We start from the raw sequence: 20,081 nt of genomic DNA on the forward strand, positions 1-20,081 counted from the left end.
ATTTAAATTATAGTTGCATAAAAATACAGTATAGTTTTTATAAACAATGTAATTCTATATGACTGTGGCCCATTTACTTTAAAAAGGCTTACAACCAAAATCACTGAACTTAAAAGTGTTTTAGTTTTTATAGAAAAAGAAAATAATCCCAAACTAGTTCATACTAGTATGTTTTTGCTTCATATCACAGCACTTCACTGAATTCTTTTGAATTACTGCTTGCCTTCTTGTATGCACGTTTGACCATATTTAATACAGAAATGTTTTTTATAGAGTCTGAATAGAACGCAAAAGTATTATATTAAATAAGCCAGTAATCATAAAAATGTTGAAGCTGAATAATGAAAATACTTTTTGTTTTTGTACAGCTTTTATGACTTTGTATTTCATCTGTTTCCAGTGTAACTGAGATCATAGATGGTCCTGTGCAAGTCAAAAAAAAAAGAAAAAAATAAGAAATCACTCTCAGAAAAGTCATCAGTAAAGGACACACACATGTGCAGCATACACAATACATAACCTAAGATTTAGGTACAGTTGGACAAGTAGGGTATCATTCAATGTTTTCTAAGGCCAAAAACAAGAAACTACTTCCATCTTTGTCCTCAAAATATAACTTTTATGTAACATCACTTGGTAAAAAGAAAAAGCGCAATCAGTGAAGATCTCGTAACTTTTTTCCAGTGTCACTAGCATTTTTACAGCTGTACAGCCATTTGATAATCCGTGCGTTGCGCTCAATAACTGAGGTCTCTTGACGTATCTTCTCGTGCAGCTTTTCCTCCATGAGCGCATCGCTGTCACTACTGTTCCTGGAGAAGCCATCATCTGACGTGGAAACACTGACACTCCGAACCATTATTGCAATTTCATCTGAGCGAGCCGAGAAGTTCTCCTTCCCCAAAGACTCAATGACCTCACCGTCCAGCCCGCAGTACTTGAAAAAACCATCAAAGTCTGCAAAGTTTTTGGAATACCTGGAGCTGATATCAGAGTGAGAACGACTGACTCCTTTGCCAGACCTCCTTTCAACCTCAGGAACTGTCAGGAGACCACTAGATGCATTTACACCACCAGCCTTAGGTTTTGTACCAGAGTCACTGTTCTTGATTCTGCACTCTTCTGTCACTCCATTGCTCTCCAGTTTAGAGATAACTACACGTGGATTCCATTCCTTTGCTGTTTCCTTAGGCGTGGTGATTTTTTCCACGTTGCCCTGAGACTCACATTCCTTATCGGTCCCCTCGGGTAACGGGACATTTTTATTCACAGGGTGGAGCAACAACTTACGGGTTATATGGTGTTTCCGTTCATTTGCTGGCCCTCTCAATAACTCACATTTCTGTCTGTAAATTAGAAGAGAGTCTGGTCGTTTTTTGGCGCTGGAGCGATGTGCCTGCACTGGTGAAGAGATTTGCACAGTGAGTGTATTCCCTGTCGACTCACTCCCTGTAGGAAGATTCCCATCCCGGTGTGAGCTTCGGTTAGAGGACCCAGTGCTACTCACAGAGGCCGATCCAAGGCTAATCACTGGCTCCTGAGTTGAGTTAACCACCTGTTGGCTTTTGACGTATTTTGGTTTACTTGCGGCGAGCCTCTCCACAGCACTCATGCGTCCTTTTGTCTCACTCTCTAAATCCATTTGTTTACGAAGGTATTCAGGACCTTTCCCCAGGATTTTTGTGGTATCATTAGTTGTCTCCATTGTGGTTTCGACGGGCACTGAAATCTCGGTGTAGACCTTTCAGTGTACAGTTTCCCCAGAGCTGCAGGTAAAGGATTCCATTCAAGCCCGATCTTTGCCTGAGCACGTATTGTGACGGGGGACCTTACCTTGTCTGTTTAAACACACACCACATTACCCCACCCATCCTGCGCAAGGGTAGTTTTAGCCAGACACAAGCCTGTTCAAAGTACACCTGATACCATCGCAAGTGAGAACAATGAAAGGTGACACTTCTGCAGAGTGTGTTTCCCAGTGCTTCAGGTGAAAATGTGGATCTTTAGCCTTGTTGCACAAGACAGGATATTTCATACTGTCAACATTCAGGAAAACTGGCTTCTGAATCATTAACATTTTATAGTTTTTAATGACTTTAAATCTGAGTCATCATATGGGCTTGGTGCTCATTATAGTGAAAATGTTGTGCAATAAGTGTTTACCCTCAACTAGTCATCCTTAAATTTTGGAGAATGTGTATGAAATATAACAGATTGTTGGAGGTAGGTATGAAACAGTGATATTTTTTTAAAGCATGGTGGCACTAATCCATAAACATAAAAAAATAGTTTGTTGAATGTAAGTTTCAATTTATAGCTTTTTATACTTCGAGAAAAAAAAACTCAGTTTCTCCACTGTGTTCAGTGTGGTGACAGTGACTGTGCAATTTGACGAGTGTTGACAAAAAAATTGTGAACAAACTGGTTTCTTTCCTCAGGCTTGAAAAGTGTCTGTTTGCATACGAAGAAATGAACTTTAACACAAAATTCAGGTCTATTTGAAACAGAAGTTGATGTTCTTGCTCTCTGTGCAAGTTTGAGGGCTGTGGTGAAATTATGGAGCATGATAAAACCAGATGCTGTCTACATATCTGAGAAGATGACCTTGCGTGGGAGATCACCTAAATATAAATGATGTATGATGTTTCACGTGAATGACTGATTGATTCCCAAAGTTGATAAAATTATAAACATCCTGTCTCAGAGTGGTGATAAAAACTAGTTTGTGCATTTATTACTTGTAGATTGGACTGTTTTGATTCTTTATTATGTGACTGTTCTAAAAATTCCCCATAAAGCCTCAAGTTGAACTAAAACACGGCAGTGAGAGTACTGCCTGGGACAAGAAAGAGAGATCATGTTTCTAGCATATTATCTTCTCTTCACTGGCTACCTGCTAGACCCAGAATTTACTTTCCTATTCTTCTCCTCACATACAAGGTCTTGAATATTCAGGCCTCATCATATGTCAGAGACCTCACAGTACCATATTATCCAAACAGTGCACCTCACTCTCAGACTGCTGGCTTACCTGTGGTTCCCAGTAGTAAGTATAATGGGAGGGAGAGCCTTCAGCTGTCAGACCCCTGTGGAACCAGCTTCCAGACAGACGACCTGTCTCCATTGAGGATTTGACTTTAAACTACTTCCAGATAAAGCTTATGGTGTGAGCTAGATCAGGTGATCCTCTGCAATAGGCTCAGGTTGCTGGGGGACTTCCCATGATGCACTGGACTTCTCCACTAACCTCTCTTCACTTACCAGGTGTTTATATACAACTACTATATTCAATTTTGCCTTCTCTCCCATCATTTGTGTCTTGTCTTGCTATATGGTCTCCCTTATCTCTTCTTGAAGAAGGTACAATTAGCAGAAACAAATGATAGTTGTAACATGCATATTTTAAATATATTAGAAGATTTTTGTGTGTATATTGGTCTTCATGCAGTTTGTTTTTTTATGTTCCCATTCACTTCCCTCCTGTTGTTCCAAACCCACCATTCCCACCTGCCCTGCTTTCCTTCCAGCTTCTTTGCTCACCTGCATCCACTTCACCAACTGGTCCCCGTAGTCATTATGACACACATTCATGGCTGATTTTTTCCCCCCTAGGCTGTCTTCCAGTATTAGTCCGTTTTTTCTCTGCCTGCTTTTGAACCCTGTCTGAATCTTTGCCTTCTTGCAAGGTAATGTTTTATTTTGGTTCAAGTAAACTTTGATCTTATTTTTACACACCTGCTTGTGTCATGATTTTGGGTCTTTCTGACACTATATATCTCGGTGTTTTGTGCCAGAACTTTTCATCCATGCATTAATGTAGCTAAAAATAAATCACGGAATGTCCACTGAAACATAAGTATTTAAGCAATCATCAAGGCCAGTGTAAAATAGCCAAAATAAAATACATATACATATCAAAGTCATTTAAAAATCCGATTTTTCATTTATGATGAATCTACACAGGAACTTTGGAAACAGACTTGTTGCAGGAGTGGAGAAATCAGCAAAGCTCTCCTCAGCACTGCAGACTCACACACTTTCCACCAAGTGTTATTAGTCAGTGTATGAGTAAGTGACTGTGTTTGGCAACTTACTGACAGGCTTCCCGCAGCAAAATAAGTGGCACCCAGAGGCAATGGTGCTGCTGAAACAAAATGTTCTGAAACATAGTTTGAGGAATAATCGATCAAGTGCCAACCATAGAGCGCTTCTCATTCACTTTTTTATTTTAAAGTATGCTGGGGCCACGTCTTTCAAAGGACATGGGAAGATTGTAGACTGTATACAAAAGATGGACACAACCGCATGACATTACCTAGTGATTAGTGAAGTTTTGAAATGAGTGAGTGGGTCTGACTAATGAACCGAGGGACTCTACATGCTCAGAAAATAGCAGATTGTCAATCACAAAATATGGTGTCCCTAAAGCATACACTTCTTTATAGTCCTTTTTAAACTATAATGAGTACCATACTTTACAAAATAAACTTTGTGATGTATTTGGTTATACTGAGCCCATAAACTCACCTCATTAAAAGTATTTATTGCAGTCAGAGATCAAGTGTACCATGTAGTGCTGTATAACAGGCAGGTTGCAGACCCAAATGCAGAACTCAGGATTGTGAAGTGGAATGAAAAAAAGCTTCTATTGCTGGCTGTTTAACATGTTCAAATACAAGCCACTGTAAAACACTAATAGAGAAAATAAACTTCTAGGGAACACAGGAAACAGTGAGCACACAGGTATGACGATAGGACGTGACAATGACCAAAGGGTGACACAGACAATAAATACTCATAAGATAACAAGAGGATGGGCAACAGGTAAGGACACAGTTGACAACAATCAAGGGAGACACGACAAAGGAAGCAAAATAAAACAGGAATTTACTAAACATGGCATCATGGACAGACAAAAACTAGACAACGCATGGCAACACTGGACAAGCATGATAATTGAAACAAGGGATAGAATAAAAACAAAACTTAACTGAGAGCAGAAGCCAGATAGGTAAAACTAAGGTGGTCTAAACTAGAGACACTGACGTAAAGAAAACTAAGAATAACAAGAACCAAAGGCTAAACACTGAGGAATTACATTCTCCCTAACATAAGGGACTCACACAATAAAACAAACTGAAATAAAGAAACCAGAAAACACTAAAGGTTAAAGAAAATCAAAACACTGAGTCCTAAATCCTAAACAAAGTGACTTGTAGAGTTATTTTCTCATAGATTTATATATATGTCGGACATCTTTTTGCAACAAGATGCCTCCTGTTGGGCATTTGAAAGATTTGCAGGTTTATGGCCCTTCTGCATTGACTTTACCTCTTAGATCTGGAAACTATGCCCATTCTTTATATGCAGTCTGTGTGGTAGATATACTTGCTCAGACATGAAAATCTATGCAAGCTGGTTTCTCATCTCTGATATCTGATAAAATTAAGCACAACACTCAGCTGTCCTCTCTAAGCTTATAATAGCTGCAAGATCAAGTTTGGAACATATACAGAAACATTGCAATTCTTATTACAAAACCTGGAATGATATCCTACTCCCTGTTTTCTCCTTCCTCATGGAACTGGAAACAGTAATTGAAGCAGAAGGTGAAGCATGCGTCTACAAACTGAACCTGAAAGATAACAGTTCTCCAGGATTATTTGTTCAAAAGGCAGAGGGCAGCACTGGAATGGATAGCATGGAAGCCATTACCCTCAAGTCTGCCATGCAGTTAGCTTAGAAGACTGTATCTGATTCATATACTCACTTCAAGACTTTCGTTCAAGAGCAAAGAGCACATACAGCATCTCTTATTGCATCCATTAAACATCAAAAAGAGGAAGATGCTATTTTACTGCATGTTAGATTAACTAAAGGAAACCAAAGCTGTAATTCAGATCTTTTAAACTGACATCTCAATGTTTGTACATAATTTTCATACAACATCTGTTTCCATGTTGACATTTACATTTCTTAGCCATGCGATTTCAGCTTTGTTTACTTGCATTTTATACTTTCTTGACCCCCGTTTCAAATGAATGTCAACTTCAGAGGTATCCAAGACATGTCATTATGATTAATGACACGATTAACTGGGAGTATGAGGCTAACACACATGTTGCAGAAAGGTTTTGTTTGTATATCATTATCACAGACATGCAGGCTGTAATAAATAGTTTTTATATCAACAATGGCTCTGCCCAATTTTGTACAAAGTTTTATCTTATGAGGATTCACCTCACTTGTTTAAGTTTCTGTTGTCTCTAAAGCAAAGAAGATGGAAAAGTTGCATATTCTATGCCACATATTCAGTTAGGTGATGAAGACAAAAACAGAGCAAACAATGAGTAAATATTAGATGTACATTACTCAGTTTGCAGAGATGTAAAAGGCTCTGTATTAATATAAGATTAATAAAAAAAATAAATCAGTATGCTCTGTGAAAAATATAATATTGTGCAAAAGTTTTGAGCCACTCCTCCTTTCTTCATATTTTGCTTCCAACGAACCGTAGATTTCTCATTTTTAAAGCAGTCTTATACAATAGTTCTATAGGCTTTCTGAAGGTTTTTCTTTGGACATTGGCTGCTTTTTCACTCATTTCCAGTCCAGTCCTTTTCATTTAATTATTATTTGTATTTTTTGTTGAAGCCACTTAACTTATGAATCATTCAAACAAAAAAGGCACCTAACTCAAAGGATGAACTAATGTTGTGTCTACACATAACGGATAACAATGAACCAATTGCATCTTTAGGTACCCATTGCAACGTATAACAACACATGATTTAGTCCCATCTTATTCTTTAGTCGAACAGAAAACAAAGATAATAAATGTTGACAAGCATAAAATTACATTTTTGCACCAACAAATGATTCCCAAAGAGCTGTTACCTGAAAACATGGCATATCTTGGGATGGTGAGCAGTGCGTCCTTAAAAAACTAAAGAACTGGACTAGTGGATAACAAAAATGGCAAATTACTCAACAGCTCTACTGAAAATCTGTGGCAACAGGTCTTATGGAGTGATGAATACACATTTGAAATTTTTGAGTTTAAGTTTCAACAGCATGAAGGGAGGAGTTCAGGAGAAACACACGACAATGAATGCCTATACCAATCAGAAAACAATCAGGGGCTCTGTTATGGTTTTGGGCTCCATTTCAGTGGTGTTGGGGATCTTGTCAAAAATCGATGGAATTAAAGTACCATCAGGTTTTGATCCACCACGCAATACCCATCTGGAAAGCATCTGATTGGTAACAACTTAATTTTTCAGCATGACAATAATCCCAAACACACTGATAGTGCAGTGAAAGCATACCTGGATAGAAAAACACACAATGGAGCACTATTTGTCATGGATTTGCCTCCTCTGAGCCTGGCCCTCACTGTAATTGAAGCAGTGTGGGATCATCTTGACAGAGAACAGAACAAATGGCAGCTAACATCCAAAGAAGGTTTCTGAATGTCCTTCAAGAATCCTGGAGAACTATTCCTGAAGACTACTTAAAGAAATGACAAGAAAGCTTGCATAACTGAGTTCAGGTTGTGTTGAAGAATAAAGGTAGTCACACCAAATATTGACTTTCAAGGTCATTAAAATGTTACAAACTCTGTTTCTGTATGCTCTGTATGCTTGATTTCCATTTATGTTTGGACATTTTCCAATAAATTACAACACTTCCTTCACGTTTTCTGTGCAAAATATAAAGAAATGGTGCTGCTTGAGACTTTTGCACATCACCTCCACACAAACCTAATTCATCCTCAGTCAGCCCCCTGGGGGCACCCTCGATGGTTAGGGCTTTAAAGTCTTTGTTGTAAGTCGTTTCCCACCTCTTTTTTCTCCCTCTCATTTCTTGCCATTTCTCCAATAAACACAAAAAAGGAGGAAAATAGAAAAATGCTTAAAAACTACTTGCACTCTTTTGAAGGTTCGGCCAAAGTGACTATCAGCCAAAATGAGTTACAAAGACAGATGTACGACAGCGCATACACCGCCCTCTGTCCTTTGGCTCACGGTTGCAAGTGGATGACTTCAAACACACCTGTGTCACATCTTTTGATATAAGCATTAGAGCTAAAACTGCAGGCAACAGTGTTTACGATCATTTAACATGTCGTCTGAGTGATTGCTGAAATCTGTTTCTCATTCGAAAAACTGAGGGTGGGATGAAAGGAAGCAAAGTAAACATGAGCACTGACAACATTAGTCACTTCTCCCCCGAGTCCTCTCACATTTATTTAATTCTAAACTTATGCCGCTTGTTGAAAAAACCCCCACACATTTTGCATTTTAATGTCACACTGTATCGTCTGCTAAATGTGTTTTTATTAAGCCATTCACAATTACCATCCATCCCGAGACGTGAATGAAACTTGTTGACTCAATTAAAAACGACTCGCAAATTGTCAAATATTATTGCCGCAGCCATCTTTTGCTTGCAGTTCTTGTCAGAGGGTTATGTAAAGTAACTTATAATTGCTAATTATGCATACAGTGTTAATTGTCATCAATATAAGGTCACCTCCCTCTCAATTATTCAGTGTCTGTTAATCAAAGGCTCATCTTACAATTCTTCAGAAAACAACCGTTCAGGGGATTAATGATGCAATGTTTTTTTTTCCTCATTAAATGAAATTTTTTTTTCCTTTTCCCTTTTACCTAATATTTTTTCTTTGGGTTAAGATGAATAACAGACTAGCTTTATGTCTAACAAGGGGTGGAAAATACACTCTCTGGACACATTATTATTAGCTGAACCTGTTCGTCTACTTGTTAGCGGAATATCCAATCAGCTGTTTACATGGCAAGAACCTAATGTATTTAGGCTCGTAGACTTGGTCACGATGACCTGCTAAAGTTCAAACTGAGCACCAGAAAGAGCGAGAAAGGCGACTAAAGTGAGTTTGACTGTGGCATGGCTGTTGGTATCAGAGTATTTCAGAAACTGCTAATCTACTGGGATTTTCCTGCACACACATTTTTAGTGTTTACAGTTAATGACCTGAAATAAAGAAAATTATTGAGGTTTTTTTTAATGGAAAAATGACTTGCTGGTCAAGCTGCTTTGAACTGATAGATTTAAACTCTAATAACTACTTGTTACAACCAAAGTATGCAGAACAGTATATCTGAATGCACAACAAAATACTGTGCAATAGATATTTTGGCTGCTACACTGGTTATTTTTACATGCTGTATTTATATATACACATGTATATATGTTATATTTATGCTTATATTCATATTCATTTTTCCCCTTTATTTTTTTTTATTTTAATTTTTATTACTAGGCAAATTTCTGTCGGTGTTTTGCTACTGGAACCTGAATTTCCTGGACCTACCCGAGGGATTAATAAAGTTGAAAAGGATGCTGTTATACTAACAAAAGATGAGATGAACTAAAAGGTTTGCAGACAGTGGGCAGACTGGCCCTCACAGTGTCTGAATTTGGGAAAAGGAATTAAATTTCTGGGAAAAACAACTTGTATTATTTTCCACTGAATAGTTTCACCAGTTTCACAGTTTTGTTTTTTCCTTTTGGTTTGTATTATGCACATGGGTACTATGCACATAACAGCATAACAGCAGCTTTTTTAAATTTCCAGAATCATTTGACACGAACATGTTATTTACACAAAGGATGGATGGTTGGCTTGCTTTGTTGCACCTGTAAGAATCGGTGATGTCACAGTGCGCTGGCAAACCTTGGAGTACTCATCTGTATCTGCGTTGTGCTTTCAGATGCCCCAGCTTAGCATGAAACTGTTAAAATAATCAAATGAAAGGCAAAAAAAACCTAATGAAGACAAAACAAATGACATTTATTTGAATGTAGTCAGACAGTCTGGTTTAGTCAACACTAGCTAATAATTTTCTAGTCAGTTCAAGCCCCCAAACATTGTAAATCCTTCTTTTTTATTTTTGCACATGTGGACTTCTCTTTGAAAAATTCTCAGTGCATTTCTTTCTGCCATATTCATACTGAAGTGATTATGAGCGTCAACTGTGACACAAAATTGCCGCACACAAGGGATATAAGCTCGTTACATAACTTTGAAAGTAAGTAGTGCCACAGATGAAACAAATGTTTTTGTTTTGTTTTTTGTAATGTTTTAAAATGAAAATTTGATTTTCATAATGTCTTTATTACGAACAGCAATAAAATTTAACATCTTAAATCATGTAGTTAACAAGAAATTAAACTGTAATTGGTAACATATCTCTTGGATCATAGCTCTTTAGATCTCATAACTGCGAAATGGATTCATACAATTTCTAACATATTCAAGTTTTAATGATTGCTTTAAAAAAAAATAGTTACGTTGCCAATACACCTCCATTCACATCTGAATATAATCTAACACATTCTCCTGTAGCTAATGTCTGAATATGCTGATAAAACTGTAATAACAATACAATGATGTGCATCCTTTAAATCCCCAGTGTGGAGCAGATGAAAAGCAATATGTTGGATGACAAGTCAAAATGTCAGAAGGGCACATTGTTTTCACTATGAACAAATATTGAATTTCAGTGTGCACACAGATATTGCACAACGTTTTGTGTTGTTGAAAAAGCAAGAAAAAAAGTCTTCTTTCAACATTTGAACCATATTCTATATATCATGATCCAGCAGCCCTGCCAGATGCTGCAAACCAAATCCTAGTATTTTAGTCAGAATCATTTTAGTGAAGGAAAATTATTTCCATCTGCAGTCATTTATATTTGGCCTAAATAGCCCTGCCCTTCTCCCTGCTCTTCAGTGTGTATACATAGAAAGGATAAGGCAGGGAGAGCAGCAATCTAAACCCCATAGGGCACAGAACAGAGCTGGCTTCAGTGACAGCTGATTAAGTCAGGCGTAGCTTGAAAAGGAGAAGCAGGGGTGGAGGCGGGTTGCAAAGCAGTTTGTAGAGGAAGCAGCTTGGAGCTTGGATTGGCAGGCTAAAGCAGCTTTAATAGGATATATTAGATTTGCCAACTGCATGCTTGGAAGGGCATCAGCTGAGCCATCAGCTGATGTGGGCCGGAAAGAAAATCAGCTGATGCACTGGGAATGTGGGCTGAGTTTTACTTTATGGCTTGCCTAGGCTAGCACTTCACGGCTGTCTGACTGTCAAAGGAAATCATTTCTATCTGCAGCATTTTATATAAGGCAGTATAGCTCTGTTTTAGGACACCCACTTTATGCCTACATTGAGTGGATAAGCCAAGCAGAGCGCAACTTTTTCCCCTTCAGTGTGAATACAATAAAAGCCCGAAGAAGGTAGTATAGCCATAAAGACACCCCCCCCCCCCAAAAAAAAAACACAAACAAACAAAAAAAACAACTACTCTGGGCAACCCTCCATGCCTGCTGGTGTGTACATGTAGAAAACCTAAGGTAGAGAGAGCACATGCAGCAATCGTGGGAAAAGAAAACAGACTTGTATGACGTGTAGTAAGACCAACTGAAGCTTCACAAATTTGCTGCTTTGAGGTAACACAATGAGAGAGTTTATAAACATAACTCAAGAGGTTATATCATAACATGTACATATGAGCCAGCATTGGAGGAAGATTGAGTTTGCAAGGATGACAGTTCTTTGGCTGTAGGTCAGCAGAACACTGATTATTGGAAAAACCCACATAAAAACCCCTGGAGGCCTCGTCTGTATACTACTTAGAAGCTAATAATCCATTAAAAGAAAGGAGAGTCCCCGCTAGGATTTGGTTCCATGGATTGGAGAAAAAAAATAAAAACACTACAGCAGTGGGAGGAAATAAAGTGGAGGCTGGGACTACACTTTTCAGTCATCTCAGCAGGGCTCTGTTGCTATCGACAACATCGAAGAAGGGGCCAGGCCTCGCTAACGAGGAGGAAGAGCGAGAGGAAGACCGGTCGATTGGTGAATAAACCGGACTTTAGGCTTTGTAGTCTGCAATTGACATGACAGACTGGATGTTGGACAAGGCTAACAAGATGTATCTAGGTCCGTGAAAGCTGGCCCCTGAGGTGGGTGTTACTTCTGTTATGGGAGTAGTGTTTCCTTTTCTTTCTGCCAGGTGAGAACTCCCAAATGGCTTCTTCTGCTTTAGCTTACTGATGCTGTAGATCATCACGGATGGGGATCAACACAATAAGGGCCAGGTTTAAGGCCAAACTGAAGTTCTGGTGAGGTTGTTGCTAGTTTTTAGATATGCAGATAGAAGGATTACAGGAATTTAAGGATATAAGGTGAGTAAAGGCTCAATGTTTACAGTTTATTAGAGATTCTGAACAACAGTGGCTGTCCCTTGGGACATACAGCAGTTATGCAGAAGCCAGTAATCAACAAGAATGGGCTAAAACTGACCTTTTACCTGACCTGACCTTTGACCTGAATTGCTGAAACTATAAAAGTGGGAAACTGAAGATTAATTATAGATTAATTATCTCATACACTGATGAAGTGACTTTGCATGATCAGCAGGATAAGAAGGATGGACTATTATTTTAATTTTAGAAACCAAAAAAGAAGGATGACATTAAGTTTTTGAGGCTTTATCATGTGCATGAATAGACCACAGTTCACTTTGACCACAATAAATTACATTAAGTGAATACCTTATCGTGTCCATCACCTTTAGACACATGCTTTTCAAACACGCTTGAACCCATACATATGCTCATTATCAGATTCTTCACGGCATGTTGAACTACCCACCTTCTCTGGAGATATCTCCTCATGAGTCCACCATAAATCTCACTACACAACAAACTTGGATTTATCTTACTGAAGTGCTTCTTTAGAACTCCATAAAAGAAATGTTTTTATTAATATGCAACTCAAATAATCTGAATAACTATAACTTTCAGCTCAGCAGTATAAATCCTTAAAACATCGTAGTTTTTCTTAACTATTTTTCAAATGATCTTTATTCAAGATCTCAATCTGTTGTTATCACACTAGTGTTAATCTTAGATACTCGTTTATTTAAATGTATTTCATAAGATTGTAAATCAAATCAGTATTTAAGAGTATTTGTATTCTCTTTGTATCAGTATTTGTAAGAAAACATTTTCATGTTTTCTTACAAATCTTTTTTTCCTTTTCCCCCCTCTCCACCCTATGCATCACAAAGACTGTATGTAAAAGATGCACAATGTGATGTTCCACAGGACCATTTCAAAGCCTCATTTTTAGCAGCATGTATGCTGGCCCTGACAGAACAAACATACCGCAGCATGAAAAAACACCAGCAAATAGGATAAACACTGCAGAAGCACTCAAAACACAGCAGAAGTGTTTTGGGGAGACAATAAGGTGACGAAACAGATGCGAAAGTGACAAGATAACAGTAAACAGTTAATAGCAAACATTAATATTATATTAACAGCATTACATGCAAGTCATGCGATTAAAACTCGGTCTCCAGGCAATTCTTCACAAGTTTTGGTTTCTGTAGGATCTGCAGCTGCTTCTTCATGTTAGCATCTGCCCGAAAACACTACTGCTATGGTTTTGAGATTTTTTTTCTAATTTGTTTGTGTTTTATTCAGCTTCTGTCATATTTTGTGTGATTTTGCAGTTGTTGTTGTTGTTGTTGTTTTTTTTTAATTGCTGGTGTATTCTTAACTAAGAGTGCATTTGACCTCTAAAGGTAACCTTAATTATGGCTGTGACCATTTTGTGAGAAGAACAAGTCATCAAATTTGGATGAGAGGATGGTGTACTAAATTTTCATCAGCCATTATTATTAGCAAGGCGTATCCCTAAACCGATTGGGTAAATCACTCAGACACAGACCCGATAATTAGTGTTAACTAATGTAGAAATAAAATACTCACCAAAATTAAAGCGCAGCCTTTTTACATATCAACCACAGAGCCAAACTTACTATTTGTCAGATAACTGCTTTAAAATGCTCAAAAAGCACCAACACCTCAAAGATGTCTGTGAGGTCTAGTTCAGGGACTCAAATTTGCTCCCTTTGGTCTAGCACAACATTAACATTACAGTGTGCAGTGTATAAAATCTCATAAATCTCTCTAGAGGTCAATTGACTATGTGCACGAGAAAATGCTAACTTCCTGGTTTGAGACCGGATGTGGGGTTGTACATTTCCGGTAGCTTTACTTTGCGGTCAATCGCTACTGCGAAGATATGCTCCAAAATCATGTCCAAAACTCGAAAACGGAAAGATCGTGTTAAGTTACAAAGAGCAGAAGGTGGGAACACTCACCACTGTTGTGTCATAAAAAATCTAATGATCAATTTTGACGTTTAAAGAGTTTAGATCGATCAGTTGTTTACATCACTCAACACAAGCAGAACTGCATTACAGAATCAGAAGACACGTCGTCCACATTCAGAAGCACATCTCTGTATAGTGACTGGTCTTATGATTTAAACAGGCAAATGTTCAGCATTCAAACTACATGTGAGGAATAGTCAAACCAGATGTTTCCCCGTTATGTCGATATCAGCTAGTCAAGTACACACCTACACAGCATGTTAACAAACCGTGAAAAAAAGCCACACAAAAAATGAATGATTGCTGGTAAGGGTTTCTATACATTAGTATTTACGAAGGGTATGTTGTGACTTACCTTCAGAATTACAGTGGTCCCTCGCTATAACGCAGTTCATCTTTCACCTCGCTGTTTCGCAGATTTTTTAGTGCAAGTTTGCATGCTTTTTTTTTTTTTTTACATCACATTGTGTCCTGATCGCTGCAGACGATCTCCTCCGTGACGTCTCTCCTGTACAGTACACAATCGCCACATCGATCGCTAGCAGTGTGACTCTGAAGTGCAGTACTGTATGTCCACGATGTCCATGCGTCAAAAAATAAAATTGGCTACTTGATTTCACCTATCGCTGGTTATTTTTAGAACATAACACCCGCGATAAACGAGGGAGCGCTGTTTACAGATACTGAGAAATATAACATTTGAATCCCTTTTCTCTTTTGAGAAAAAGAGAGGCGCTGGGGAAAAAATATCGACAAGTCGATGAACATCATTTACAGATATATTGGGTAAATGCCCAAGACATCTATAGAAATGTAAATCGCCGCTTGATTTATTCATTTGCTTAACTTGTTTTGGACCGTAAACAGGGCGCGAATAGGACACCGGAAACAAAGCTCCCCACAGGAGTTTCCGCACCGGAAGTAGCATATGCTAACGTGCACATAGTCAATACATTACGATCAACTGAATAGGGCTTTGGAGTTGACGTCACGCCGCAGTGCATTGTGGGATCGCGGCGCCATGTCAGAAGGCCACAAATCAAAACAAACACACTGTGTTGGAAGCAGGACTGCCAGAACCACGCTTAAAATCAACGCAAAAGACAAAGGGCTGTATCGCGACCGACTGCGCCCAGACGCCAAGAAACGGTACATGGAAAAAATAGCGTGCATCGGTAATGTGGACCCGTATGAAAAAAGGCAGTGGAGCGGAAACCCAGATAGCCTGCCGCCGTTGTCCTATCCCGATATCTTCGCGTACCTTGTCTGTGGAGTCAGCGCATACACGGCGAATCATTTTCGGAATTATAAATTCCTGGAGGCGCACATCTAATTCACAAACGGTTGGGTACAAGATTTGGCCATTTTTAAGCCTCCACGTTGAGAGTGCGTTGACCATATGACCAAGATACAGCCAGAGATTGCCAGCTATGCGTTGCCATGTAAATAGTTTGCATTTCATGTGTATGTACTTGCTACAGATCTTGAATAAAAAAAATAAACATACTTTTCTTTTCTGTTTCATATTTCATATGCTGGTTTGCCTGCAATAATGCCAAATAATACGCTACTCCGTCAACATGACGTGGTTCTGCAGCATCACACATTAGGATGTTTTATCTAATTATCTATGGCCTCAGCGCATTCAAAATAACACTAAAAGCCTATTAAGAGAGATATGAATTTATTTAGAACTCACCGGAAAGAAAATGCCGCGAGCAAACCAACAAAAAATTGGGGATGGCAGAGAACTCGATATCCGCTCGTCTGACCGCTGCAATCCAAGCCTGACGTCTTCGTTTAGTAATATCGGATGCATGAGATCCCTCCCGTTGCCTCCAGGAGGGGAAACGATGAAAAGAGAGCCAATTTTCCAGCTTCTTGCCTTCCTTATCGTGTGATCTAACGTTGCAACACAGCACGTACGAACCATAGCTGACGCTTCCGTGTGCTTTCCTTGGCCTACTGTCATGGCGGGAGGGGGCGTGGCCCCGCTCCCGTGACATCACGCTCCAAAGCCCTATACTTTTCTCTTACCGCTCCCATTTCAAGTGTAAAGACAAAACAAATGACATAAGCTATGATGGCCACCATAGGGCAAAGAAACCTTACTGTTGTTCATTTGTAGTGAGTGTAGGTTGTTAGTCCAATGTTTATCTGAGCAATTAGCATGTGTCCATATCAGTTTACTCTGGAAGAGTCTGTAAAACTTTGTGAAAGGAGTCTAATGCGAGTCAATGGGTCAGAAAAGCTCACTTCTATTTGGTGACAGTGAGGTGAGCTGTTGAGGATTTGCTGAACTTCGCTGTTAGTGAGTGCTGTTTTTGTTCCTCTTAGCTGCTGTTAGCCACTGTTTTAGATGTTGTTAGCCCCTGTTAGCTGCCATTAGCTGCTGTAAGGCAGCTTTACTGAAACATTCTTTGAAGCAGATCTAACACTGGTGGAGTTGGACACTTAACAAAATTACCATCATATGATGTTAGAATTGAATCAAAATGTTTATCAGAGGGCAAGTTTGATTTGTAGGACATTTTTTGTGTGGCAGAGCCCCCTGACTTCAGTTTAGGAGATGATGCTTGAGATCACGAGGATGTTTCCTTCATGTTTTCTCATCTTCAGTGAATGGGACCCCTTCTCAGATAATAAAACACAAGTATGTTAATGCATATCTTGAGTCTGAAGGTGCAGGCACAAATTTAAATGTACCTCCACAGCAAGTGAACACCTACAAGTTCTTTTTCCTCCACCTTTGGCATACTATGTATGTGGCCAGTCTATAGCCACATACATAAAATGCAATTAGGCAGTGATGTAGTGATGTAGATCTTATCCACTGTATTCAAGATTGTGGGGCAACATGACAGCTTCCACAAACCTGCTCTTTTGTATGTTAAATGGATTATTTAAGTTTATCACAATGCATCCATTTATTGGAAGAGGTGATTACACACTAATCAGCTTTAAACTTTCAACTAAAAATAATTATGTGATAATAATAATTATTATAATAACCTGTTCACCTGTTGTCACAATGACAGAAATTAGCTATAGAAACTAATACTTTTTACCAGGCTGTGAACTTGTTTTATTTCTGGTGTAAAGTGGCTTGCTTTTAGAACCAGCCAGATTCATTTTTCAGTCCCAAGAATTTCCGGTGGGTTAAGAGTTCAATAGTTAAACAAGGATTTGGGTGTAAGTTTTAAAACACTATTACCAACCATAAACCCACTTTAGTATCATGTTCAGTAAATCCAGATGTTAATTTCAAAGTGAGCTAGTAGTATTAAGAACATATTCTGCTGGCTAATGTGAGCAAAAATAATAATTAAGTGTGCATTCAAATTAGTAACAACTAAGGCCATCAGCCGTTTTGCTTGCTAACTTCTTTTTTCTTCATGAGCACAGTATGTCACAGCTGTGCTTGAACTGCTCTGTGAGCTTCACAATGACAAAAGTAGTTTTTCTATATTAAATAAATCAGCCTGTGACAACAACCTGGCCACATCTTTCCTTCCGCCATAAATCATTCGCCAGTTTAAGTTTCAGTATTCATGTGTGGAATCTCTTTTAATTAAAAGCAAAGTTTAGCCCACAAAAAACAATTGCCATCTTGATTAAAGTCTTTAAGAAGGTGATCATGGTAATGAGCGCATGCTATGGCCAATAATGAAAAGCTGCTGTTTTTCAGTCAATTAGGAGGATTTTTTCCAGGAATTAGTCCATGCTCCCAGAACAGTTAAGCCAGCCATTAAAATGCATTGAAACCATTCTTCCCCAAACAGCCTTGTTTTGTACTAATGTTCATTTCTTTTGAAATATTTATAATAAATACTGTCTGAACTTGCAGAGTGTTTGCTGTGCCATTTTTTTTTAAATTTAATGTAGTTTTATTGTGTTTCGACATTTGTGCCAAAAAAAGACTGTTTTGTATTACAGCCTTTAACATGGTTTTAGGAATAATATTTCTCAAGTTCAGTGTTTTAAATTTAGTGACGTCATTTGACAAGCATATTTAATACAGCGGCGAACCAGAGGAAATGAGCAAACAACATCTATTCCCACAAAAAAGGAACTGTTTTAAAATGTAAATATCATAAAAATGCAATGATTCGAGAATCACTTAAATGCTATAATTATTTGAAACCAGTACATATAAAACATGACTGTTATTGTTTTTGGAAACATATACTTCATGGGCCTAAAGGTGATTAATGATAATTGGAAAATGTTGAAATAAGGGAAAACACTAAGTTTTTACACTTTGATGATGTAGTGTGAACTTTTCTTTTTGTGTGTGTGTGTGTGTGTGTGTGTGTGTGTGTGTGTGTGTGTGTGTGTGTGTGTGTTTCTAAAAATAATATTGAAGGGGTACATATGCAGTTACATAAAGATTTATATCAGACACCATGAAAGGAACAATAGGAGTAAGAGTATCACAGAGTTTCACCATGAACATCAGAATTGCATAAAGAGGAAGCAGCACCTGGGTCACACTGGGCTTGTGATGAGACACCCCTCCTTCCTTCATTGAGCTCTTTCAATGAGCCAGGCTTTCCTTTAGCTTTTAAAGTGGTCTTGAGCAATAGTTCTCCAGTCTTTCTGGAGAACTTTCAAAGATTTTCTTTGGATACTGGCTGATTTTTTCAATAATTTTCAGTCCAGTCATTGTACCTGATCATTTTCAGAGGAATGGTTTTTGTCTGTTTGTTTAAGTCACTTAACACTGACCTATAAATAATTCAAGCATACAAAAAATTGTTATCCAGACACATTTGTTTACCTGCTTGAACTTACACAGCTTTGATCCTTCATTATCATATTCGAGTTGGCATTGAAGGGGGGATTAGGCTTGGGGCCAGTGGTGGATATAGATAATTATAGAAGATATACCACCTTCATCTAATTGCTAGGTTTTCCACTTAAAGACATCATTAAAAAAAAGAAGAAAAAAATATTCTTAAACATTCCTCAAAGGTGAATCACAGGCCTAAACTTGCTTCACTTAATGAAACATTGAAGATTATCGTAAATAGCAACATATTTAAGAAAACCAACTAAAACTAACATTTTTTTTGACAATTTCCTGGCAGGTTGCTCTTTAAAATGTTTTCTCTGTTCCTCAAGGTAATATCTTGATCTATCATTCAACAGTCTATTTACCCATGTCATTTTGAGCTTCTTCTCAGAACTAGTGTCTCCCCTTCAATTAGCAATAGTCGTCATCACAGGCTAAGGTGAGGGTAAGAAGCAGAAAGAGAGATTAAAAAGCATAGCACAGCAAATTTTCAGATCTCAGTACATAACACTTAGATTCTTGCCATGTCACAGGCTTTTTTCCCCATTGGTTCCTGCTCTTCTAATGATTCCCTTTTAGTCAGTCTGAAGCTGATGACTTGGGACCAGAATTAAATAGTCTTTTGCATTTATTTGCCTCAAATTTATCATTACATTTCTTGCTTCCATTTTTCCTGCGATGTCTAGTTTTTAATTTTGAGGTTTATCTTTTGCTTGAACTTCTATAACTCTGAATTCTCCACTCCACTCATAATGGCCAGCAGAACTAGACACTCGACCTCTGCTTCTTGCGGTTTGAACTTTCCACTTGTCTCCCTGTCATCCACATACGTGTTCTATTTTACTTCTACTGACTTTCTTTCCACTTCTCTAAAGAGCACATCTCCACTTCTCTAGGCTCTCTTCCAAATGCTCCCTGTTCTCACTACAGATCACAATGTTGTCAGTAAACATCATAGTGTGGCGTAGCATAGCATAAGCAGCAAGGAAGGCGATAAGTAAATAGCATCAGCAGACTATTTAAGTTCTTTTAAGTATACTTTATTTCTGGCATCT

The 20,081-nt window shown here is 38.3% G+C and overlaps 1 protein-coding gene across 1 annotated transcript; it reads right to left on the reverse strand.

The window, feature by feature from the left end:
• Positions 1-655: 655 nt before the first annotated feature.
• Positions 656-1,705, reverse strand: fam110c (family with sequence similarity 110 member C). The gene has a single exon (XM_063494799.1). It carries the CDS (start codon positions 1,703-1,705, stop codon positions 656-658), a length of 1,050 nt encoding a protein of 349 aa, XP_063350869.1.
• Positions 1,706-20,081: the final 18,376 nt, after the last annotated feature.

This window comes from Pelmatolapia mariae, linkage group LG15 (assembly GCF_036321145.2).
Source record: "Pelmatolapia mariae isolate MD_Pm_ZW linkage group LG15, Pm_UMD_F_2, whole genome shotgun sequence".
Classification (NCBI taxonomy): Eukaryota; Metazoa; Chordata; class Actinopteri; order Cichliformes; family Cichlidae; genus Pelmatolapia; species Pelmatolapia mariae.

Bases quoted from the DNA above. Each gene is read 5' to 3' on its own strand.
- fam110c (XM_063494799.1), bottom strand. From the start codon at position 1,705: ATGGAGACAACTAATGATACCACAAAAATCCTGGGGAAAGGTCCTGAA.